The sequence below is a fragment of the Pinus tabuliformis genome, chromosome 9 (assembly GCF_031772625.1).
Source record: "Pinus tabuliformis cultivar Carrire ecotype Pingquan chromosome 9, CPIR1, whole genome shotgun sequence".
In the NCBI taxonomy this organism is placed as follows: domain Eukaryota; kingdom Viridiplantae; phylum Streptophyta; class Pinopsida; order Pinales; family Pinaceae; genus Pinus; species Pinus tabuliformis.
This window is the reverse complement of record NC_142307.1, coordinates 281155407-281180693: the sequence shown is the minus strand read 5'-3', so window position 1 is coordinate 281180693 and position 25287 is coordinate 281155407. Positions and strand designations below refer to the sequence as shown.

Here is a 25287-nt window from a genome sequence, read left to right as displayed (position 1 = left end):
TTAAACCAAGATGTTTCTTTGTGCTTGGTTCGCCCTGTCAAGCCAGACAACCTCACCAATCCAGTCCCTCCTTCAATGGCTCCTCTACTCCATGAATCTGCAGATGTCTTCACCCAACCCACAGGGCTGCCTCCAGCACGCTCTGTTGAACACCACATTGATCTTGTTCCTGGCGCTTCCTTACCCAATGCCCCATCTTATCGCCTTGCTCCTCGAGAGGCAACTGAGATAGAACGCCAAATTGAAGAATTGTTGACATCCGGTCATATTCAGACGTCATCCTCGCCATGTGCATCTCCAGCTTTTATTATTCCCAAAAAAGATACTTCTGAATGGCGCCTCGTGACAGACTATCAAGCCCTTAATAAAGCCACTGTTAAAAACCTTCTGCCTTCTGTGATCCAATATGGAGGAATTCTGCCTTCTGTGATCCAATATGGAGGAGGGATGCCTCAATACAACTCTTCAGGTCATGTAATGGGTACACGGCCTCAGCAAGGCCACTGGTTGAATCAATCTAATATGCGACCAGGAGGGCCATCGGGGATTATGACTAATATGATGCATCAGCAAATGCCCCAACCCAATGCTATGTTGCCTGCACAAGCACAGGCATTGCTGCAGCAGCAAAGATTTCAGGCAATGCAGAGTGGTGTTCCTCATTTTCCTCCTGTGCCAACTCAACAAGTATTCAATTCACATCCTCCACCTGCCATGCACAGATACAATGAGGCATTTTTGGGTGGGGATTTTAGGGATCAGCGTAGTAAGTCTCAACAACGTGGAAAGCAAAATCAGCGTAATAGCCAACAGAATTCAGATACGCACAGCCAGTCAGGTAGGTCTAATAATGGCTGGCCACAGTTCCGATCAAAGTATATGTCTGCAGAAGAAATCGAGAGCATTGTTCGCATGCAGCTTGCTGCAACTCACACCAGTGATCCCTATGTTGATGATTATTATCATCAGGCTGTGCAAGCAAAGAATGCTACTGGTTCTCGAGGAAAAAGTCAGTTTGCACCATCTTCTCTACGTGAATTGCCACCGCGAACAAAAGCTGTAGCAGAGCCACATGCTTATCTTCAGGTAGAGGCACTGGGAAGAGTGCCATTTTCTTCTATTCGCAGGCCTCGTCCACTTCTGGAAGTGGACGCTCCTTCAACACCAAATGCCACAGGTGATAATGTAAATGAACCCAAGGCCACTGAGAGACCCCTTGAACAGGAACCAATGCTGGCTGCAAGGATTGTTATTGAGGATGGGCTGTGCCTTCTTCTTGATGTGGATGATATTGATCGGTTTTTGCAAGTATCTCAACTACAAGATGGTGGGGCCCAATTAAAAAGAAGGCGGCAGATTCTGTTGGAAGGATTAGTAGCTTCTCTGCACTTAGTTGATCCTCTTGGAGCAGAGGGTGGCCATCCAATTGGGTTGGCTCCAAAAGATGACCTTGTTTTTCTACGCCTGGTTTCTCTTCCCAAAGGGAGAAAACTTCTATCAAAATACCTTCAGCTTCTCACACCTGGAAGTGAACTTGCACGAATTGTCTCCTTGGCAGTTTTTCGTCATTTGCATTTTTTGTTTGGTAGCTTAACTCCAGATCCCAGTGCTACAGTTGGGCTTGCTAAGACTCTGGCTATGTGTGTTTTCAACATGGATTTAGATGCCCTTATTGCTTGTTTGACAGCAGTAGTTTGTTCTTCAGAGCAACCACCACTTCGTCCTCTTGGAAGTTCTACTGGTGATGGGGCATCAGTGGTTCTAAAAGCTGTTCTGGAAAGAGCTACAGATATCCTGACAGATCCACGTGCTAGTTATACCATTCAAAAGAGAAATATTTGGCAGGCATCATTTAATTGCTTCTTCAAATTATTGACAACATACTGTACTAATAAGTACGATAGTATCATGCAATCCCTATCATACCATTCTGAGGCACTTGCGGATGCTAAGCTCATGTACAACACCTATGACAAGGAATTCTACAGTTTAGTGCAAGCTTTGAAGCAATGGCGCCATTCCATTCTTGGCAAAGAGACCATCCTCCATACAGATCATCATCCGCTAATCTTCATCAATTCACAACGAAAGATTCAAGAGCAACGCCATTTAAAGTGGGTTTCTTACATTCAACAATTCCATCTGGTGATTAAATACAAGAAGGGGACAAGTAATAAGATGGCTGATTTGTTAAGTCGACCGCCTGCTCAGGTCCTACACATTCTAGAGGTGCGTTGTGCTGCATATGATGCTTGGAAAGATATGTATACAACAAATCCGGTTTTTGGTGAGATATGGGAAGCTTTGCAACACCCTACAGTCATCAACCAAACTCCCTTTCTTGATTATACCATTCGTGATGGATTTACAATTCATCATCCGGTTGATAATATTCCAGATTTTCAGCCTCCTCTGCTCAAAGATACAATTCTGGACTTCAAGAAACGGGATACATGACATCAGCCATACTTCTCATATTTGGTTGGTCGGAAGGGACACACACCAGTACAGGCAAAATGGATCAATGCAGAAACATTGCAACGCAATTTCCCTAAGTTGGTGGAGGAAGCCGGGACGTTTCCTGATCTAAACAGGGAGGAATTGGGCAACTAGAAAGGACACAAAAATCAGCAACATCTCACTGATTGGGCAACCAAGAAAAAGCGTACTATTTCATTGGAAACATCCAAGAATAGAAAAGAGGGAAACATCTGAAAAACTAAGAAAAAGGAAACATCTAAAATATCTTGGCTTTATCTAATTATGCAGTTTGATTTTATCTTTTGTAATAAAGAGAATGATTGCATTGTTTTATAAAATGCTCATCTCTTCTTCATAAAAAAATAGTGATATTGTTTGCAGACCTGTGTTATTCCAGTGTTTGTGTCTACAGTCTGTTCTGTGATTCTCTGTTTTTAATTTTCAAATCTGCAAGTAGATCAATTGGTATCAGAGCGTAAGATCTTGGAAGCCATCCACTGTTCGAAGAAATTTTTTTTTTAAGGGTCATACATTTCACTCCATTCAGTGGATGAAAATCATGCAATTGCCAGTGAATGATTTAGCTAGGGCTCTTCAAGAGCTAATTACGCTGCAACAACAACAACGCCCTCCAGGGCAAATGCAGCTTGATACACGCTTTCAACTGCCCAAATTCTCAGGGCAAATGAATGGTGAGACTGTTGATTCTTGGATCCGCAGCCTCTCCAACTATTTTAGAACCTGTCCAACAATGGACGAGGAGATGAAACTTCAGATCGCCAGTCTACAATTGGAAGGCCTAGCACAAACATGGTGGGATACTCATCTTGAGAATATGTCCTTGGTTGTGGAACTTGGAGAACAAGCCGAGACCAAATCGACGCCTATCACATCTTGGAATCTCTTTTGCGAGGCCTTACGTGAATGCTTCTATCCTCCAGGATATATACAAAATCTCCTTGCCAAATGGTTGCAGCTTCGACAACTACTCAATCAATCAGTGCAAGCCTACATTGATGTCTTCTGCAAGTTGCGCATTCAACTCCATATATCCGATCCAGACGAGGTACTAATTATCAAATTTAATTCTGGTTTGCTAATGCTTCTTCGTCGTGAAGTTGAGTTGTTTGATAGTGCTTCATTAGACAAGGCCTTTATTCGGGCCCTGGCGGTGGAACGCAAAGTGGGTACTCGAATCCGATATCCTCAAGCCAGAAATGGTCCATCTTCCTTTGATTCTTCTAATGTCGCCTCTGCCTCATCCCCCACACCTCACCGCACCCCCTGGTGCACATTTCACAAGACCAACTCACATGCTTCTGCAGATTGTCGAGTATTGAAAAATCTCTGCCCCCAGAAAACTCTTTTTACAGAGGTCGAACAACCAAAGGCCACTACCCCACTTCCAGCTGTTTCTCTCGAAAATCCGATAGAAGTGGACCCCTCTCTCATCCTCATGACTGCTAATGCAACAAACACCTCTGTTACGCCTTTGTTTACCCATAATTGTCAAATCAAACATGAGTTGGCCACGCTTATTCTTGACAATGGGAGTCAAAAGAATCTTGTGTCACAAGACTTAGTTGAACGCCTTTGCCTTCCCACCACTCCTCACCCCCACCCGTATCAGCTCGGTTGGGTCAGAAAGGACGGTCCTCGTCTTACCATCTCACAATGTTGTGCTGTCACCTTTGCTATTGGGCCTTTTCGTGATACTGTGGTATGTGATGTTTCTCCTCTAGATTGTGTTGATTTATTGCTAGGAATTCCATACCAAGAGGCTCGACATGCTGTTTATCATGCTACAGATCACAAATACCACTTGCAGCACGATGGGCGCACCTATGTGCTCACATCCTCAACTAGCACAACAACCCAACCTTCCATTGGCAAAGCTCCCATTATAAGAGTCAATTTAAACCAAGATGTTTCTTTGTGCTTGGTTCGCCCTGTCAAGCCAGACAACCTCACCAATCCAGTCCCTCCTTCAATGGCTCCTCTACTCCATGAATCTGCAGATGTCTTCACCCAACCCACAGGGCTGCCTCCAGCACGCTCTGTTGAACACCACATTGATCTTGTTCCTGGCACTTCCTTACCCAATGCCCCATCTTATCGCCTTGCTCCTCGAGAGGCAACTGAGATAGAACGCCAAATTGAAGAATTGTTAACATCCGGTCATATTCAGACGTCATCCTCGCCATGTGCATCTCCAGCTTTTATTATTCCCAAAAAAGATACTTCTGAATGGCGCCTCGTGACAGACTATCAAGCCCTTATTAAAGCCACTGTTAAAAACCTTCTGCCTTCTGTGATCCAATATGGAGGAATTCTGCCTTCTGTGATCCAATATGGAGGAGGGATGCCTCAATACAACTCTTCAAGTCATGTAATGGGTACACGGCCTCAGCAAGGCCACTGGTTGAATCAATCTAATATGCGACCAGGAGGGCCATCGGGGATTATGACTAATATGATGCATCAGCAAATGCCCCAACCCAATGCTATGTTGCCTGCACAAGCACAGGCATTGCTGCAGCAGCAAAGATTTCAGGCAATGCAGAGTGGTGTTCCTCATTTTCCTCCTGTGCCAACTCAACAAGTATTCAATTCACATCCTCCACCTGCCATGCACAGATACAATGAGGCATTTTTGGGTGGGGATTTTAGGGATCAGCGTAGTAAGTCTCAACAACGTGGAAAGCAAAATCAGCGTAATAGCCAACAGAATTCGGATACGCACAGCCAGTCAGGTAGGTCTAATAATGGCTGGCCACAGTTCCGATCAAAGTATATGTCTGCAGAAGAAATCGAGAGCATTGTTCGCATGCAGCTTGCTGCAACTCACACCAGTGATCCCTATGTTGATGATTATTATCATCAGGCTGTGCAAGCAAAGAATGCTACTGGTTCTCGAGGAAAAAGTCAGTTTGCACCATCTTCTCTACGTGAATTGCCACCGCGAACAAAAGCTGTAGCAGAGCCACATGCTTATCTTCAAGTAGAGGCACTGGGAAGAGTGCCATTTTCTTCTATTCGCAGGCCTCGTCCACTTCTGGAAGTGGACGCTCCTTCAACACCAAATGCCACAGGTGATAATGTAAATGAACCCAAGGCCACTGAGAGACCCCTTGAACAGGAACCAATGCTGGCTGCAAGGATTGTTATTGAGGATGGGCTGTGCCTTCTTCTTGATGTGGATGATATTGATCGGTTTTTGCAAGTATCTCAACTACAAGATGGTGGGGCCCAATTAAAAAGAAGGCGGCAGATTCTGTTGGAAGGATTAGCAGCTTCTCTGCACTTAGTTGATCCTCTTGGAGCAGAGGGTGGCCATCCAATTGGGTTGGCTCCAAAAGATGACCTTGTTTTTCTACGCCTGGTTTCTCTTCCCAAAGGGAGAAAACTTCTATCAAAATACCTTCAGCTTCTCACACCTGGAAGTGAACTTGCACGAATTGTCTCCTTGGCAGTTTTTCGTCATTTGCATTTTTTTTTTGGTAGCTTAACTCCAGATCCCAGTGCTACAGTTGGGCTTGCTAAGACTCTGGCTATGTGTGTTTTCAACATGGATTTAGATGCCCTTATTGCTTGTTTGACAGCAGTAGTTTGTTCTTCAGAGCAACCACCACTTCGTCCTCTTGGAAGTTCTACTGGTGATGGGGCATCGGTGGTTCTAAAATCTGTTCTGGAAAGAGCTACAGATATCCTGACAGATCCACGTGCTAGTTATACCATTCAAAAGAGAAATATTTGGCAGGCATCATTTAATTGCTTCTTCAAATTATTGACAACATACTGTACTAATAAGTACGATAGTATCATGCAATCCCTATCATACCATTCTGAGGCACTTGCGGATGCTAAGCTCATGTACAGCACCTATGACAAGGAATTCTACAGTTTAGTGCAAGCTTTGAAGCAATGGCGCCATTCCATTCTTGGCAAAGAGACCATCCTCCATACAGATCATCATCCGCTAATCTTCATCAATTCACAACGAAAGATTCAAGAGCAACGCCATTTAAAGTGGGTTTCTTACATTCAACAATTCCATCTGGTGATTAAATACAAGAAGGGGACAAGTAATAAGATGGCTGATTTGTTAAGTCGACCGCCTGCTCAGGTCCTACACATTCTAGAGGTGCGTTGTGCTGCATATGATGCTTGGAAAGATATGTATACAACAAATCCGGTTTTTGGTGAGATATGGGAAGCTTTGCAACACCCTACAGTCATCAACCAAACTCCCTTTCTTGATTATACCATTCGTGATGGATTTACAATTCATCATCCGGTTGATAATATTCCAGATTTTCAGCCTCCTCTGCTCAAAGATACAATTCTGGACTTCAAGAAACGGGATACACGACATCAGCCATACTTCTCATATTTGGTTGGTCGGAAGGGACACACACCAGCACAGGCAAAATGGATCAATGCAGAAACATTGCAACGCAATTTCCCTCAGTTGGTGGAGGAAGCCGGGACGCTTCCTGATCTAAACAGGGAGGAATTGGGCAACCAGAAAGGACACAAAAATCAGCAACATCTCACTGATTGGGCAACCAAGAAAAAGCGTACTATTTCATTGGAAACATCCAAGAATAGAAAAGAGGGAAACATCTGAAAAACTAAGAAAAAGGAAACATCTAAAATATCTTGGCTTTATCTAATTATGCAGTTTGATTTTATCTTTTGTAATAAAGAGAATGATTGCATTGTTTTATAAAATGCTCATCTCTTCTTCATAAAAAAGTAGTGATATTGTTTGCAGACCTGTGTTATTCCAGTGTTTGTGTCTACAGTCTGTTCTGTGATTCTCTGTTTTTAATTTTCAGATCTGCAAGTAGATCAATTGGTATCAGAGCGTAAGATCTTGGAAGCCATCCACTGTTCGAAGAATTTTTTTTTTTAAGGGTCATACATTTCACTCCATTCAGTGGATGAAAATCATGCAATTGCCAGTGAATGATTTAGCTAGGGCTCTTCAAGAGCTAATTACGCTGCAACAACAACAACACCCTCCAGGGCAAATGCAGCTTGATACACGCTTTCAACTGCCCAAATTCTCAGGGCAAATGAATGGTGAGACTTTTGATTCTTGGATCCGCAGCCTCTCCAACTATTTTAGAACCTGTCCAACAATGGACGAGGAGATGAAACTTCAGATCGCCAGTCTACAATTGGAAGGCCTAGCACAAACATGGTGGGATACTCATCTTGAGAATATGTCCTTGGTTGTGGAACTTGGAGAACAAGCCGAGACCAAATCGACGCCTATCACATCTTGGAATCTCTTTTGCGAGGCCTTACGTGAACGCTTCTATCCTCCAGGATATATACAAAATCTCCTTGCCAAATGGTTGCAGCTTCGACAACTACCCAATCAATCAGTGCAAGCCTACATTGATGTCTTCTGCAAGTTGCGCATTCAACTCCATATATCCGATCCAGACGAGGTACTAATTATCAAATTTAATTCTGGTTTGCTAATGCTTCTTCGTCGTGAAGTTGAGTTGTTTGATAGTGCTTCATTAGACAAGGCCTTTATTCGGGCCCTGGCGGTGGAACGCAAAGTGGGTACTCGAATCCGATATCCTCAAGCCAGAAATGGTCCATCTTCCTTTGATTCTTCTAATGTCGCCTCTGCCTCATCCCCCACACCTCACCGCACCCCCTGGTGCACATTTCACAAGACCAACTCACATGCTTCTGCAGATTGTCGAGTATTGAAAAATCTCTGCCCCCAGAAAACTCTTTTTACAGAGGTCGAACAACCAAAGGCCACTACCCCACTTCCAGCTGTTTCTCTCGAAAATCTGACAGAAGTGGACCCCTCTCTCATCCTCATGACTGCTAATGCAACAAACACCTCTGTTACGCCTTTGTTTACCCATAATTGTCAAATCAAACATGAGTTGGCCACGCTTATTCTTGACAATGGGAGTCAAAAGAATCTTGTGTCACAAGACTTAGTTGAATGCCTTTGCCTTCCCACCACTCCTCACCCCCACCCGTATCAGCTCGGTTGGGTCAGAAAGGACGGTCCTCGTCTTACCATCTCACAATGTTGTGCTGTCACCTTTGCTATTGGGCCTTTTCGTGATACTGTGGTATGTGATGTTTCTCCTCTAGATTGTGTTGATTTATTGCTAGGAATTCCATACCAAGAGGCTCGACATGCTGTTTATCATGCTACAGATCACAAATACCACTTGTAGCACGATGGGCGCACCTATGTGCTCACATCCTCAACTAGCACAACAACCCAACCTTCCATTGGCAAAGCTCCCATTATAAGAGTCAATTTAAACCAAGATGTTTCTTTGTGCTTGGTTCGCCCTGTCAAGCCAGACAACCTCACCAATCCAGTCCCTCCTTCAATGGCTCCTCTACTCCATGAATCTGCAGATGTCTTCACCCAACCCACAGGGCTGCCTCCAGCACGCTCTGTTGAACACCACATTGATCTTGTTCCTGGCGCTTCCTTACCCAATGCCCCATCTTATCGCCTTGCTCCTCGAGAGGCAACTGAGATAGAACGCCAAATTGAAGAATTGTTAACATCCGGTCATATTCAGACGTCATCCTCGCCATGTGCATCTCCAGCTTTTATTATTCCCAAAAAAGATACTTCTGAATGGCACCTCGTGACAGACTATCGAGCCCTTATTAAAGCCACTGTTAAAAACCTTCTGCCTTCTGTGATCCAATATGGAGGAATTCTGCCTTCTGTGATCCAATATGGAGGAGGGATGCCTCAATACAACTCTTCAAGTCATGTAATGGGTACACGGCCTCAGCAAGGCCACTGGTTGAATCAATCTAATATGCGACCAGGAGGGCCATCGGGGATTATGACTAATATGATGCATCAGCAAATGCCCCAACCCAATGCTATGTTGCCTGCACAAGCATAGGTATTGCTGCAGCAGCAAAGATTTCAGGCAATGCAGAGTGGTGTTCCTCATTTTCCTCCTGTGCCAACTCAACAAGTATTCAATTCACATCCTCCACCTGCCATGCACAGATACAATGAGGCATTTTTGGGTGGGGATTTTAGGGATCAGCGTAGTAAGTCTCAACAACGTGGAAAGCAAAATCAGCGTAATAGCCAACAGAATTCAGATATGAACAGCCAGTCAGGTAGGTCTAATAATGGCTGGCCACAGTTCCGATCAAAGTATATGTCTGCAGAAGAAATCGAGAGCATTGTTCGCATGCAGCTTGCTGCAACTCACACCAGTGATCCCTATGTTGATGATTATTATCATCAGGCTGTGCAAGCAAAGAATGCTACTGGTTCTCGAGGAAAAAGTCAGTTTGCACCATCTTCTCTACGTGAATTGCCACCGCGAACAAAAGCTGTAGCAGAGCCACATGCTTATCTTCAGGTAGAGGCACTGGGAAGAGTGCCATTTTCTTCTATTCGCAGGCCTCGTCCACTTCTGGAAGTGGACGCTCCTTCAACACCAAATGCCACAGGTGATAATGTAAATGAACCCAAGGCCACTGAGAGACCCCTTGAACATGAACCAATGCTGGCTGCAAGGATTGTTATTGAGGATGGGCTGTGCCTTCTTCTTGATGTGGATGATATTGATCGGTTTTTGCAAGTATCTCAACTACAAGATGGTGGGGCCCAATTAAAAAGAAGGCGGCAGATTCTATTGGAAGGATTAGCAGCTTCTCTGCACTTAGTTGATCCTCTTGGAGCAGAGGGTGGCCATCCAATTGGGTTGGCTCCAAAAGATGACCTTGTTTTTCTACGCCTGGTTTCTCTTCCCAAAGGGAGAAAACTTCTATCAAAATACCTTCAGCTTCTCACACCTGGAAGTGAACTTGCACGAATTGTCTCCTTGGCAGTTTTTCGTCATTTGCGTTTTTTGTTTGGTAGCTTAACTCCAGATCCCAGTGCTACAGTTGGGCTTGCTAAGACTCTGGCTATGTGTGTTTTCAACATGGATTTAGATGCCCTTATTGCTTGTTTGACAACAGTAGTTTGTTCTTCAGAGCAACCACCACTTCGTCCTCTTGGAAGTTCTACTGGTGATGGGGCATCAGTGGTTCTAAAAGCTGTTCTGGAAAGAGCTACAGATATCCTGACAGATCCACGTGCTAGTTATACCATTCAAAAGAGAAATATTTGGCAGGCATCATTTAATTGCTTCTTCAAATTATTGACAACATACTGTACTAATAAGTACGATAGTATCATGCAATCCCTATCATACCATTCTGAGGCACTTGCGGATGCTAAGCTCATGTACAGCACCTATGACAAGGAATTCTATAGTTTAGTGCAAGCTTTGAAGCAATGGCGCCATTCCATTCTTGGCAAAGAGACCATCCTCCATACAGATCATCATCCGCTAATCTTCATCAATTCACAACGAAAGATTCAAGAGCAACGCCATTTAAAGTGGGTTTCTTACATTCAACAATTCCATCTGGTGATTAAATACAAGAAGGGGACAAGTAATAAGATGGCTGATTTGTTAAGTCGACCGCCTGCTCAGGTCCTACACATTCTAGAGGTGCGTTGTGCTGCATATGATGCTTGGAAAGATATGTATACAACAAATCCGGTTTTTGGTGAGATATGGGAAGCTTTGCAACACCCTACAGTCATCAACCAAACTCCCTTTCTTGATTATACCATTCGTGATGGATTTACAATTCATCATCCGGTTGATAATATTCTAGATTTTCAGCCTCCTCTGCTCAAAGATACAATTCTGGACTTCAAGAAACGGGATACACGACATCAGCCATACTTCTCATATTTGGTTGGTCGGAAGGGACACACACCAGTACAGGCAAAATGGATCAATGCAGAAACATTGCAACGCAATTTCCCTAAGTTGGTGGAGGAAGCCGGGACGCTTCCTGACCTAAACAGGGAGGAATTGGGCAACCAGAAAGGACACAAAAATCAGCAACATCTCACTGATTGGGCAACCAAGAAAAAGCGTACTATTTCATTGGAAACATCCAAGAATAGAAAAGAGGGAAACATCTGAAAAACTAAGAAAAAGGAAACATCTAAAATATCTTGGCTTTATCTAATTATGCAGTTTGATTTTATCTTTTGTAATAAAGAGAATGATTGCATTGTTTTATAAAATGCTCATCTCTTCTTCATAAAAAAGTAGTGATATTGTTTGCAGACCTGTGTTATTCCAGTGTTTGTGTCTACAGTCTGTTCTGTGATTCTCTGTTTTTAATTTTCAGATCTGCAAGTAGATCAAGGTTTGATGTTCTCTCTTACCTTGTACAATACTTGAGAAAGTGGCATACTGTAATGATCTATGTGGGATGCCATTTATTGGTTAAGAGTTAGAACAACATATGTTTGATGCACTCCAGTAGTCTAGGGATCTAAGCCTCCAATATTTTCAGGACCTTGAGCTTTTACCATGGTCTCGATTTTAGAGTTGTTTTTATTGAACTAAATAAGTTTGTATATAATCTAACAAATCTAGATTCTTGTATGATATTCTAGCAAAAGTATTGTAACATTAACGATTGTTCTGTTTTGCAGAAGGGACATACACAGCGCAGAAATTAGACAGTGCATGTCATTTTTTGGGTTATCAATCTTGTGACTCTTTACCATCTAATTTTGATTGCAACAATGCATTTGTAAGTGCAAATACCATTATAATTACACGAACCATTCAAATGTGTTTAAAGTATAATGAGCTAATAAACTGGGTACTTGGGAAGCTAATCAAGCGTTTCAGAGTAATGTGTACCTTGAACATATTGATGCTCTTTTCTTACAAACTCTAGGTCAATTAGCATTATGTCTTGTCATATTACAGTTACATGGTTACCATCACAAACCTAATTCAACCAATATTTGTTTCCTATGATTGCTTCTAGTGTTGTGATCACTTCCATGGCAGCAGGGGTAGTCAACTATCGTTTTGTTTGGAAAGTGCAGGTATTGCATGTCTTGGTGGGGAAATGTCTATGTGTCTATGTGTAATGTGATATAATGGTTGGAGTAGGCATGATAACAAAGAATTCAGGTTTAACACTAGAAGACATTTTCAGGGTCAGTCCCATTGCATCGAAGTGTCCAAAAGAGAAATTATGCAGGAATTGCAAGAAGCTTGGTCATCTTGCAGCTGATTGCCGCAATGAGCCTGTCTGTAACATTTGTGGTAAAATAGGTCACATGGCAAAGGAATGTTCTGCTCACGAGCTAGGACTTCTAAAATACGCACTCTACAAGAAGTGCTATTTTCCTGGGCATATTATGCCAGACTTTCCTAATCATAAGGCCTGCAATAACTATTGCTAGACTAGCCACTTGGCTCGAGATTATATGAATAGCCCGTTTTGCAATGGGAGAATGTGAATTTGAGCAAGATGGAAATCATCATTGCTGCAATAATTTGCATTGGAGATACTACCGGTCATCTCTTCGAAGCATTGTTTTGAGTTAATTCATTACTTCCCACTTTTTTCAGGCATTAAAAAAAAAATATTTTTTAAGGGCAATCTCCCATTATTATTTAAATTACAAGTTTTATTTAGTTTACTGTTTGTTCTACGCTGTATTTTGTGAAGCGATTGTATAGGACAAGTAAAACAAAATTTACTAGAATATATGTGTTTTTTCAGCAAATACAAGGGGTTATTTTGTGGGTTTATGCCCTCCCTCAGGGTAGCACTCTCATTTTTTCTTCTTATAGCCAATCATTTGTAGTTTTTATGGCAGTACCGGTCTTATGGATGGCAATTGGCAAATGGTTGTTTCATGTTCTTATGGGGCCGACTATCATTTGTGGGTTAATGAATAGGAGGCCCTTCAACACATCGACATGTCAATGTGGTAAGATAGCATGCAACAGCCCATAGATAATAAATGCCAGGAAAAGATGATTTCACAAGGCATAACACTGAAATCATCGGTAATGTTAGTATCCTAGTGTGGGAGGATACTATCACATCAATGCGGGGAGTTGCATCTGAAAGTCAGCTTCCAGATTGACAAACCTTTCGGTGCAGGTATGCTTTATAAAACATATGTTTCACAACTGTTATGCATATGGAACACTTAACAACAGGAAGGAAGGATTGACCCTTTGTTATTTTAGGGGCTGTAGTTGGGCCCACACAATTGCTCAGAAATTTTGAGCTATACCGGGGAATTGGATGGTGAAAAGAAACAGTTGATAGACAATTCAATTGGCTTTTGCGTGATGAATGGTAAAAAATGAGAGTTGTTGCTATCACTTATCAAACTCTTCATTGCCCAGCATAAACTGTACATGGCATAAACAAGCTTCTGGTTAACACTGTGTCTTCAAGGCCTTAAGCCAAAATCTATGTAGGGTCCTTACAGACAGTAAGGTCCCAATCAACTAGTAAGGTAGTCTTTCAGTTAGGAACAAACGGGTAATGTATTATAGGACTAGCTGTTTAGATTTTGTTCTCTGGTTTCTCATTATCATGTTTAAATTCAATCATTTAAACGGAAATAAACATATTTTGTATGCTTAATGTTTTTAGAAAGGTAGTTTCAATTAAATACAAATTTTTGATATTAGGTATAGTGCCAATAAAATTTTGAATGACATAATCCCCATTAAATTTTTATGTAAGTCAGGCATTTATAATTTTTCATAAGAAACTTCAATGTAAGTTTGAGTGTATTTCTGTAGTGGGAGATTGATCTCAAATATTTGATGTTTCTTGAAGTGTCATCAGTTGTTATATGTAGTTGATATTACATGATATGATTCCAAAGTTCATATGAGTTTAGGAGAAGAAACTAATCAAAAGATTTTGATTGCTTCCTCAAAGTTCTGTATCAAATTTAAAGTGTTGGCATAGTCATTTTGTTATGCACATAGACTAAAATTTTCCTTTTTGCTGGATACTCAAATAGAAACTGAAAAATTTCTGGCAAAATTAGTTGAGGAGCCAGGGAAGCAGAAGGTTTGATGTTCTCTCTTACCTTGTACAATACTTGAGAAAGTGGCGTACTGTAATGATCTATGTGGGATGCCATTTATTGGTTAAGAGTTAGAACAACATATGTTTGATGCACTCCAGTAGTCTAGGGATCTAAGCCTCCAATATTTTCAGGACCTTGAGCTTTTACCATGGTCTCGATTTTAGAGTTGTTTTTATTGAACTAAATAAGTTTGTATATAATCTAACAAATCTAGATTCTTGTATGATATTCTAGCAAAAGTATTGTAACATTAACGATTGTTTCGTTTTGCAGAAGGGACATACACAACGCAGAAATTAGACAGTGCAGGTCATTTTTTGGGTTATCAATCTTGTGACTCTTTACCATCTAATTTTGATTGCAACAATGCATTTGTAAGTGCAAATACCATTATAATTACACGAACCGTTCAAATCTGTTTAAAGTATAATGAACTAATAATCTAGGTACTTGGGAAGTCTCTGTCAATCTTGTAGTTCCACATAACATGCTTAACTATTGCAGGTTTGTGACAAACCATGGAATAAAATAGAATATAATTAGATTGATTTTTTTTTTAAATTTTGACCTTGTTTTGCTCTGGTAGTCTTCTCTAGAGTAGCACGACACAGTCAGTGACCAGGTACAACAGCAGTAAGGGTACACTTATTGCTGTTGAGATTATGGCTAATATACACTTGAGGCCATGTGTCAGCCCTCTATTTGAGGTCTCAGTGTTTTTATTGAGCCTACATATTGATAATTAACCCACCTTATTGTACTTATCAGTTATCAATATTTGACTAGTCATCTGAGGCCATGTGTCAGCCCTCTATTTGAGGTCTCAGTGTTTTTATTGAGCCTACATATTGATAATTAACCCACCTTATTGTACTTATCAGTTATCAATGTTTGACTATGTTGGACTAGTCATCTCATCATCTGGGGGCTAGCACTCTAAACCTGAATGGAGCTTTAGGTGTAATATTGTATATATATAGTGTACACCATCCTCCTCATTTGTAAATTAATCACTCAAGTTTTTATTTGATAAAAGACCTAGGGGTAATCTTACTTATAGTGCCCCTGTCTTCAATACTTGTGTTTTGACAGTGATCATCCTTTTTTGTGTTGAATTTCTCTTTCAAGCACATGATATGGGTTCATATATATTGTGCTCATTATTGAAGTGCTGGCATAGTTTTCTGTTGCACTGGATTAGGGTTTATTGAATGTTTCACTATAAATCCACTATCTTATAATCTCAACATGGTATCAGAGCTACTGCAGACTCTTCTTTCTCTATTTTGTATTGTTTCAGGGTTGTTCCAGGTCTGAAGCTAGGGTAAATTTTAGGTATGAAACTAGGTTTCATCATTCTATTTTGCATAACAAACTGGTTTTAAAGGTTTTTTATCCTCATTTCCTCGAGTGCCCTCCTTTCTTGGCTGTTTGTTGGCCTTTTTCAACAGATACAAGGGGTTATTCTGTGGGTTTGTGCCCTCCCTCAGGGCAGCACTCTCATTTTTTCTTCTTGCAGCCAATCATTTGTAGTTTTTATGGCAGTACTGGTCTTATGGATGGCAATTGGCAAATGGTTGTTTCCTGTGCTTATGGGGTAAGATAGCATGCAACGGCCCATAGATAATAAATGCAAGGAAAAGATGATTTCACAAGGCATAGCACTGAAATCATCGGTAATGTTAGTATCCTAGTGTGGGAGGATGCTATCACATCAACGTGGCGACTTGCATCTGAAAGTCAGCTTCCAGATTGGCAAACCTTTCGGTGCAGGTATGCGTTATAAAACATATGTTTCACAATTGCTATGCATATGGAACACTTAACAACAGGAAGGAAGGATTGACCCTTTGTTATTTTAGGGGCCGTAGTTGGGCCCACACAATTGCATGTCCATTTTGTGTCTGATCTCAATGCATCTACGTCATCCCTAAAATTTTCAATCATATTAGAGATTTGCATAGCCAACTCCATTCTATTAATTGAAACTTCTCCAAAATGGACTGGATTAGAAGGTTGTTCTGCACCGTTGTTTCCATAAGGAGCTGTATGTTAGTTTGATTTGGTTTCCCATGGTTTTCGTCCCTGGAGAATATCTATTTTTCCCTAAAAGGAACCATTTAATAACAAAGAGCTGCAACAAAGAGAAGCCTATACTAAAAAACAAGCCATATCAAAAAGTCTCTGTCAATCTTGTAGTTCCACATAACATGCTTAACAGTTGCAGGTTTGTGACAAACCATGCATCATCCATTTGTAATGCCAGTACAATGAATACTTTCATTATTGTAAAACCATTATGAATAATTCCAGCCATGCAAGGATTATAGACTTGAGAAGAGTTTATCTGTAAATTACGTAATCAAGGAAGGAAGGAACGAACAAGCATTAGGAGGGAGTTACGTGGGGTTGGTTTCTTCTGACAACATTGGTGATGAATTCATTTTTTTCATGGACCACAAGGTTAAATAAATTCCCCTACCATGCAATTATACCTGAACAAATTGCGTTGGATTTTTTCTGGACTGAACCATTTCCCAGACAAGACATTCCTGGCCTTGGTCTTGCTAGTATTAAGATTGCTTAATATTATTGTGTAGAAATCTTGTCATTGTGCAACATGGCATTGAGTGAAGGATCTCAATAAATAGCAACAGAGAAAGGTCTAGAGAAAGATGAGAAGGAAAATATTGATGAGCCCTTGTAGTCAAAGTTAGCATTTGAGTTAATGAAAATAAATGAAAGCCAGAGAAAGGTGTCTGAGAAAAGATGCAGGAAGAAGGTTGAATGATATGCATATTTGTTTCTAGTGATTGCTTCTAGTGTTGGAATCACTTCCATGGCAGCATGGGTAGTCTACCATCGTTTCGTTTGGAAAGTGCAGGTATTGCATGTCTTGGTGGGGAAATGTCTATGTGTCTGTTTGTAATGTGCTATAATGGTTGGAGTAGGCATGATAACAAAGAATTTAGGTTTAAGACCAGAAGACATTTTCAGGGTCAGCAAGTTCAATCGTGGGAGGTGGAGCATCTGAAGCACATGTTAAGTGATTGGCTGCAGGACAACCCTGCAAAGTTCCCAAACATTATGTTTGTAAATCCTGGAGAGTTAGAATGTCTTGAAGTGGAATAAAATAGAATATAATTTGATTGATTTTGTTAAATTTTTAAATTTTTACTTGTTTAGCTTTGGCAGACTTCTCTAGAGTAGCAGGGGTCGGTCAGTGACCAGGTACAGGACTTTCAAAACACAAGTCTCACTAGAAGACATTTTGATGGCCAACAAGTTCAATTGTGGGAGGTGGAGCATTTGAAACACATGTTAATTGATTGGCTGTAGGACAACCCTGCAAAGTTCCCAAACATTATGTGCCTAAATCCTGCAGAGTTAGAATGGCTTGAAGTGGAATAAAATAGAATATAATTAGATTGATTTTTAAAAATTTTTACCTTGTTTTGCTCTGGCAGCCTTCTCTAGTGTAGCAGGGCATAGTCAGTGACCAAGTACAACAGCAAATCTGTACAACAGTATTAAGGGCACACTTATTGCTATTGAGATTATGACTAATATACACTTGATGCCATGTGTCAACCCTCTATTTGAGGTCTGAGTGTTTTTATTGAGCCTACATATTGATAATTAACCCACCTTATTGTACTTATCAGTTATCAATGTTTGACTATGTTGGCCTATTCATCTCATCATCTGGGGGCTAGCACTCTAAATCTGAAAGGAACTTTAGGTGTAATATTGTATATATACGGTGTACACCATCCTTATTTGTAAATTAATCACAAGTTTTTTTTTGATAAAAGACCTAGGGGTAATCTTACTTATAGTGCCCCTCTCTTGAATACTTGTGTTTTGACAGTGATCATCCTTTTTTGTGTTGAATTTCTCATTCAAGCACATTGTATGGGTTCATATCTAAGTCACCGGATTTGTCCTAAACCCCCTGCGAATCCCGAATCCGGCGAATCCGTCACGATTCGGTCCGGATTCGTGTCCAAATCACAGGACACGTCGTGTCCGAGGGCGTGTCGCAATTTTCGAAAGCGTGTCGCGATTTTAGGACACGTGTCCGGTTTCCAGGACTCGCTAAGCTCAGCGCGGGAATGAAAAGGGCATGTTTGCTCATTAAAATTGTCATTTGGCAAGTGATTTGTGTTGTTGGAGCAAGGAGTAAAGCATTTTGGCAGCTTCATGATCAAGTCTAGGCCCTAGTATTGATATGCTATTCATGGTAATGTTAAATTCTTAAAGTAATAGTGACATTCTCCTTAATCTTCATTTTCATCCTTTTACTTAAATTTTTAACATTACCATGAAATGACTCAGGATGTTTGAGAGTGGTTCCGGCCTCATTGGATTTCATATGGAGAAAGTAGAATTTTAGATTTCATTCAAAATCGAGCAGACTTATCAGTTTTTCAGGATTTTAGGATTGGGGGATTGCAATGTTTCCATTGAATTTTGTCATGTATTTATTAGGGTATGGAACTCATATTTAGTCAAGAGCACCAAACCAAGAGCTTCTGATTATGTCGCTCCCACTCCCGTTTTCGCTCCCGCTCCCCGCTTTCACTCCCGCTCCCAAGTAACACTGTTCCTGATGATATGGGTCTGGGCACCACTATTGAGTTGGCATTGGCCAACATGGATCTCAATGATCCAGTGCTAGAGCCTGTTAGATTTGATGACTTAGAGGTGTCAACCTCCATACCAGCAGATGCAGAGGCGACTATGGATACAGCGGAGTAGGAGGATGTAGAGGAGAGCAGTGGGGACCATGATGCTGATTCTGATGTTGATTGATGCCTTGAGGCTTGTATACCTGTAGTTGTTTTATATTTTCTATTTCTATTTGTCATTGGCATTGCACCAACACTACCTATGTAACACATTTTGATTTGATGACTTAATGAGAAAACTACAGTTGTCAGTGTGTTTATCTTACTATCTTGTAGCTGTAAGTTGTCTTTCAGTTATGAATTATGAATCGTGATTTAAATTTTTAATAGATTTATCATTTATGTGACCAGTACCACTGAAATTTATTTGAATTTTGTATGTACTATGCATGCTAATAGCTATAGATGAAGATCTATGTTTGACATCAATAAATTTGTATCATTAATTAAAATTTGTGCAAGAAATATGATAATATCTAATTTTTAATATATATGTATATTTTTTAAATATATATATATTTTTTTAATAAAATAGTATATAATGTGTCCTTTTCCGGGGGTCAGCGTGTCCGAATCCGACACCACGAATCTCGAATCCTACGTGTCCCGAATCCCCGTGTCAGGTGACTTAGGTTCATATATATTGTGCTCATTATTGAAGTGCTGTCATATTTTTCTGTTGCAATGGATTAGGGTTTATTGAATGTTTCATTGTAAATCCACTATCTTATAATCTCAACATGGTATCATAGCTACTGTGGACTCTTCTTTCTCTATTCTGTATTGTTTCAGAGTTGTTCCAGGTCTGAAGCTAGGGTAAATTTTAGGTATGAAACTAGGTTTCATCATTCTATTTTGCATAACAAACTGTTTTTAAAGTTTTTTTATCCTCATTTCCTCCAGTGCCCTCCTTTCTTGGTTGTTTGTTGGCCTTTTTCAGCAGATACAAGGGGTTATTCTGCGCGTTTGTGCCCTCCCTCAGGGCAGCACTCATTTTTTCTTCTTGCAGCCAATCATTTGTAGTTTTTATGGCAGTACTAGTCTTATGGATGGCAATTGGTAAATGGTTGTTTCCTATGCTTATGGGGCCGATTATCATTTGTGGGCTAATCAATAGGAGGCCCTTCAACACATCAACATGTCAATGTGGTAAGCTAGCATGCAACAGCCCATAGATAATAATTGCAAGGAAAATATGATTTCACAAGGCATAGCATTGAAATCATCGGTAATGTTAGTATCCTAGTGTGGGAGGATGCTATCACATCAACATGGGGACTTGCATCTGAAAGCCAGCTTCCAGGTTGGCAAACCTTCGGTGCTGGTATGATTTATAAAACGTATGTTTCACAATTGTTATGCATATGGAACACTTAACAACAGGAAGGAAGGATCGACCCTTTGTTATTTGAGGGGTTGTAGTTGGGTCCACATAATTGCTCGGAAATTTTGAGATATACCGGGGGATTGGATGGTGAAAAGAAATAGTTGATAGAAAATTCAATTGGCTTTTGCGTGATGAATGGTAAAAAAATTAGAGTTGCTGCTATCACTTATCAAACTCTTCATTGCCCAACTTAAACTGTACATGACATAAACAAGCTTCTGGTTAACACTATCTTCAAGGCCTTAAGCTAAAATACATGTAGGATCCTTACAGACAATAAGGTCCCAATCAACCAGTAAGGTAGTCTTTCAGTCAGGACCAGCCCAGTAATGTCTTATGGGACCAACTGTTTAGATTTTGTTGTCTGGTTCATTCATTCTTTGTTGACATGGTGATCACACTGAAAACATTCCAAAAACAATAGTAGGTAATATGATCCTTGGTAATGATCTGAAAGTCAGCTTTCAGATTGGCAAAGCTTTCAGTGCAGGTATTCTTTATAAAACATCTGTTTCACAACTGTTATGCATATGGAACACTTAACAACAGGAAGGAAGGATGGACCCTTTGTTATTGGAGGGGCTGTAGTTGGGCCCACACAATTGCTCAGAAATTTTGAGCTATCCCGAGGGATTGGATGGTGAAAAGAAACAGTTGATAGACAATTCAATTGGCTTTTGCATGATGAATGGTGAAAAAAATGAGAGCTGCTGCTATCACTTATCAAACTCTTCATCATCCAGCTTAAACTGTACATGGAATTTGTAGGAAATGGTCATAAATTGATGATGGATTGAAGACAGAAGGTCAGTGCAATCTTCACTTCTATGAAAAGATATCCAACTTTCCTAATTACACATGGAGATTATAAACAATTTTTAAGCTGCAAAGAAAAATGATCTTTGAATGGTTATTAGAAATGTTTATGTGCGATTTGACTTTCAAAACCCAAGCCTTGGCAGAAGACATTTTGAGGGTCAGAAAGTTCAACCGTGAGAGGTGGAGCATCTGAAGCACATGTAAAGTGATTGGCTGCAGGACAAACCTGCAAAGTTCCCAAACATTATTTTGGTAAATCCTGGAGAGTTAGAATGGCTTGAAGTGGAATAAAATAGAATATAATCTGGCCTATGGTTTAGTGGTTGAGACAGGGCATCACCATGTCAATGACCCAAAGTCAAACTTAAGAGTTCAAAGTCCTGAATTGTAAGTTCACAAAATGATTTTAGAAAAATAATGATGATAACATTTTGTAGTCCTCTGTTTGTTGGCCTATGGTTTAGTGGTTGAGAGAAGGCATCATCATGTTAATAAGAATTGTAAGTTGGTTGAATTTTATGAGATTTATATGCAATATTAATTCAATAATTAATAAAAAAATATAGTCTTAGGCACCCTAAATCAACTTCAGTTTATACAGCTTTAAAATTTCATTTCTGCTACATCTCTTCATCTTATTTAGATTTTCCCATTCTGATGTCGCAATTTTTCCTCAATTTATGCCTTACGGTGTTTCCTTTGCAACATCTGGTGCAAATGCTAGTTTAGATTATTGCTAACCTATTGTCACAATGATTTTCTTATCTACATTCATCAATATATCAACTTATATAATTAATATAATTAACTAATAATTCAACAATAAAATACCCACCTATAATATATATATATATAAAACTAGTGGTATTATATGTGTAGATCAGAATTGGATGGAATATTCGTAGTTTATGGAAACCATATACTCGACTTTTCAGAAATCATAATAGCGGTACTTACAGTTGTTGACATGTCAAATATTTTCAAAACCTCGTAATCTTGTGAAACTTTTCTGTCTGAAAGGCGGACCTATTTTTATTTTTATCTTTTTTAGTTTCTGTACATTATCCACATCGGCAAATTCTTTTTATTTGAAATATTATATGCATGTACGTATTATTTTAATTGTTATGATTTAATGAAAAGGACTGTGATTAAATTTATCGAGTTATTTCCATATTATAAATGAAAGTTTGTGTTTGATAGTTAATTTTTGATTCATTCTTGCCTAGTCTATTGTTTTTTACTTGCGCACAAAGCTAGAGCAACAAAAACAAAAGGAGTCATCTAACGAGGCGGAGGAATTGCCCTGACGGCCAAAAGTGGTGGGAATCGGGGTAAGAAAATTTCAAATTTTTTTGTAGAGACAATGTTTGAATCGTGTTTTTGATGGTGGAAATGGATTCAGCACCATCAAAAACATCTAGGACACCTAAAATTTTGAAATTTAACAACTATAATTTGGATTTACAAAAATCCTTGCCAGATTTTCTCAAATATGACCGGAATTTCCATAACTTTCTGGGCAATTCCTCAGCAAGAAGCCAAAGCCAAAGCAGCAAGAAGTAGGCTTCGGGACCTTCTTGGACCTAGATCTACCTTGGGCTTAGCTGCAGGCTTATGGACCAGGGCCTTTGGCTTCAGATGCTTGGCGGCCTTCGGCTTCACCGACTTCTTCAACTCTTCTGAAAGTATGAAAGAGTTCTTGACCTTGGTAAGCTTGCTAGATCTGGCAAGATTTCTCAGCTACTGTTAGAAGTTTCTTGAAATTCGCAGGGAATTTGGACTGGTATTTGTTGCCCATATAGGCTGCTATGGCATAATGGCTAGACCCAGTCCTCTTCTTCAAAGAAGTAATCTCTTCTGTGATCATCTGAAAAATAAAAAGAAAAAATTAAGACTCCCACTCTGAAAATATAATGTGAGAAGAAAAAACCAAAGGCTAAGAATTGACACCTGAAGATATGTAGAATTGACCCTTGTCAATGATATTTTTTGAATTTTAGTTTCTGATTTCTTTGAATTTAAAATATAGTTAGAACACTAAACTGTTATACCCGCAAAAAGCCAAAGCAGCAAGAAGCCAAAGTAGCAAAAAGCCAAAGCAGCAAAAACACTTATCACAAGAAAAGCAGGATAAAGAGAAGCCATAGATTAGTCGGTCTAGACCCGCTTGAAATGACGCTATGGCTTCTCTTTATCCTGCTTTTCTTGTGATAAGTGTTTTTGCTGCTTTGGCTTTTTGCGGGTATAACAGGTTAGTGTTGCTCTATTTTAAATTTCAAAGAAATCAGAAACTAAAATTCAAAAAATATCATTAACAAGGGTCAATTCTACATATGTGTCAATTCTTAGCCTCTGGTTTTTTCTTCTCACATTATATTTTCAGAGTGGGAGTTTTAATTTTTTCATTTTTATTTTGCAGATGATCATGGAAGCGATTACTTCTTTGAAGAAGAGGACCAGGTCTAGCCATTATGCCATAGCAGCCTATATGGGCAACAAATACCAGTCCAAATTCCCTGTGAATTTCAAGAAACTTCTAACAATTCAGCTGTGAAATCTTGCCAGATCTGGCAAGCTTACCAAGGTCAAGAACTCTTTCAAACTTTCGGACAAGTTGAAGAAGTCGGTGAAGCCGAAGGCAACCAAGCATCTGAAGCCAAAGGCCGTGGTCAGTAAGCCTGCAACTAAGCCTAAGGTAGTGTCTAGGTCCAAGAAGGTCCCGAAGCCTGCTAAAATCCCTGCCAAAGTAACTGAGGTTCTTAAGGTCTCTGAGCCAAAGCCTGCAGCGTCCACTGAAAAGGTAAAGAAGGCAGCAACACCTGTAAAGAAGGGGGCAACTGTGAAGAAAGAAACTCCTGCTGGGAAGCTTGCTGCCGCCAAGAAGCTTGCCAAGGCTTTAAAGAGGGCGGATCCTCTGAAGCCAAAGAAAGTTGTGCCCGTTGGAAAAAAGGCCTAGAAATGAGATGGGGCGGTTATATTTGTAACTGTAAACTAATGTGACAAGAATTGGTTGTATTTATAAGTGCAATTTGAAATTTACATAATTTAAGTGCTTCAAAGATTTTTCAGAAAACAAAATACGTTTTGTTCTTGTGTTATATTATAAATATTTTTGTATTATAATTAGTTATGTAAACTAAACCTTTAAAAAATGGCAGAGCAAAGCATCCTCAAATGTTTCTTAACTAGGTTTATTTTGTAATGAGAATTTCAAAATCATGTTGATAAACCTCAGGGAAGAAGGTTACAACTTCCAACTTCTAGAGGTTGAAAAGTTCGCCTAATCTCTGTTTTTGTTGTTCAAAAACTTTTCTATCTTTTGAAAGCCTAATCTCTATTTTTGTTTTTCAAAAACCTTTCTATCTTTTCAAAAGTGTATCGATGGAAATTCAAGTAATCATCCAAGGCATTGATCCAAACTGGGTAAGCACTTAATCTCTGACATATAGCTATTAGATCTGAAGCCTATCTACAAGATCCATTCAGTGGGATACAATGGGCTAAATAATGGCAGGGTTGCATGCATAAGACATAATCCACAAAACTAGGGAGGGTTTCGCTTGCAATGTTGAGTGCAGAGAATCATTCTTGTAGTCCTTTATATGAAGAAGTTAGTTTACTAGATCCGCTTATGTGCTAGCTTATGCGCTTGAAAATGGCAGGGTCTTTGCATGGTTGATAGCAGAGAAACATTGCTGTGGTTGTTCATGTGAAGAAGCTCTAACTTTGTTTGATCGCAGATGGATGGAATATTCACAGTCTATGGAATCCTTATACTCAGATTTCAGAAAACATAAAAAGGGCACTTACAGTTGCTCTTGTGCAGATATGGATTATTCCCCGTGTTTCTTATTTTAGAAAACTATCACTGGGAGTCATAGTTTGAAAAAGATGGCAGTGGAAGAATAAAGCGTTTATTTTATATTTTA

The 25287-nt window shown here is 39.9% G+C and overlaps 2 protein-coding genes and 2 pseudogenes across 2 annotated transcripts; all 4 read left to right on the top strand.

The window, feature by feature from the left end:
• Window positions 1-408: 408 nt before the first annotated feature.
• Window positions 409-2472, top strand: LOC149148263 (protein PAT1 homolog pseudogene; annotated as a pseudogene).
• A 568-nt stretch (window positions 2473-3040) lies between these two features.
• Window positions 3041-4874, top strand: LOC149148262 (uncharacterized). The gene is made up of 2 exons (XM_089442120.1): window positions 3041-4738; window positions 4842-4874. The coding sequence occupies exons 1-2, from the start codon at window positions 3041-3043 to the stop codon at window positions 4872-4874; spliced, it is 1731 nt and encodes a 576-aa protein (XP_089298246.1).
• LOC149148261 (protein PAT1 homolog) lies at window positions 4848-7126 on the top strand. The gene has a single exon (XM_089438947.1). The coding sequence runs from the start codon at window positions 4874-4876 to the stop codon at window positions 7109-7111; it is 2238 nt and encodes a 745-aa protein (XP_089295073.1). The 5' UTR covers window positions 4848-4873; the 3' UTR covers window positions 7112-7126.
• A 1726-nt stretch (window positions 7127-8852) lies between these two features.
• On the top strand, window positions 8853-11530 carry LOC149148260 (protein PAT1 homolog; annotated as a pseudogene).
• The last annotated feature ends 13757 nt before the right edge of the window (window positions 11531-25287 follow it).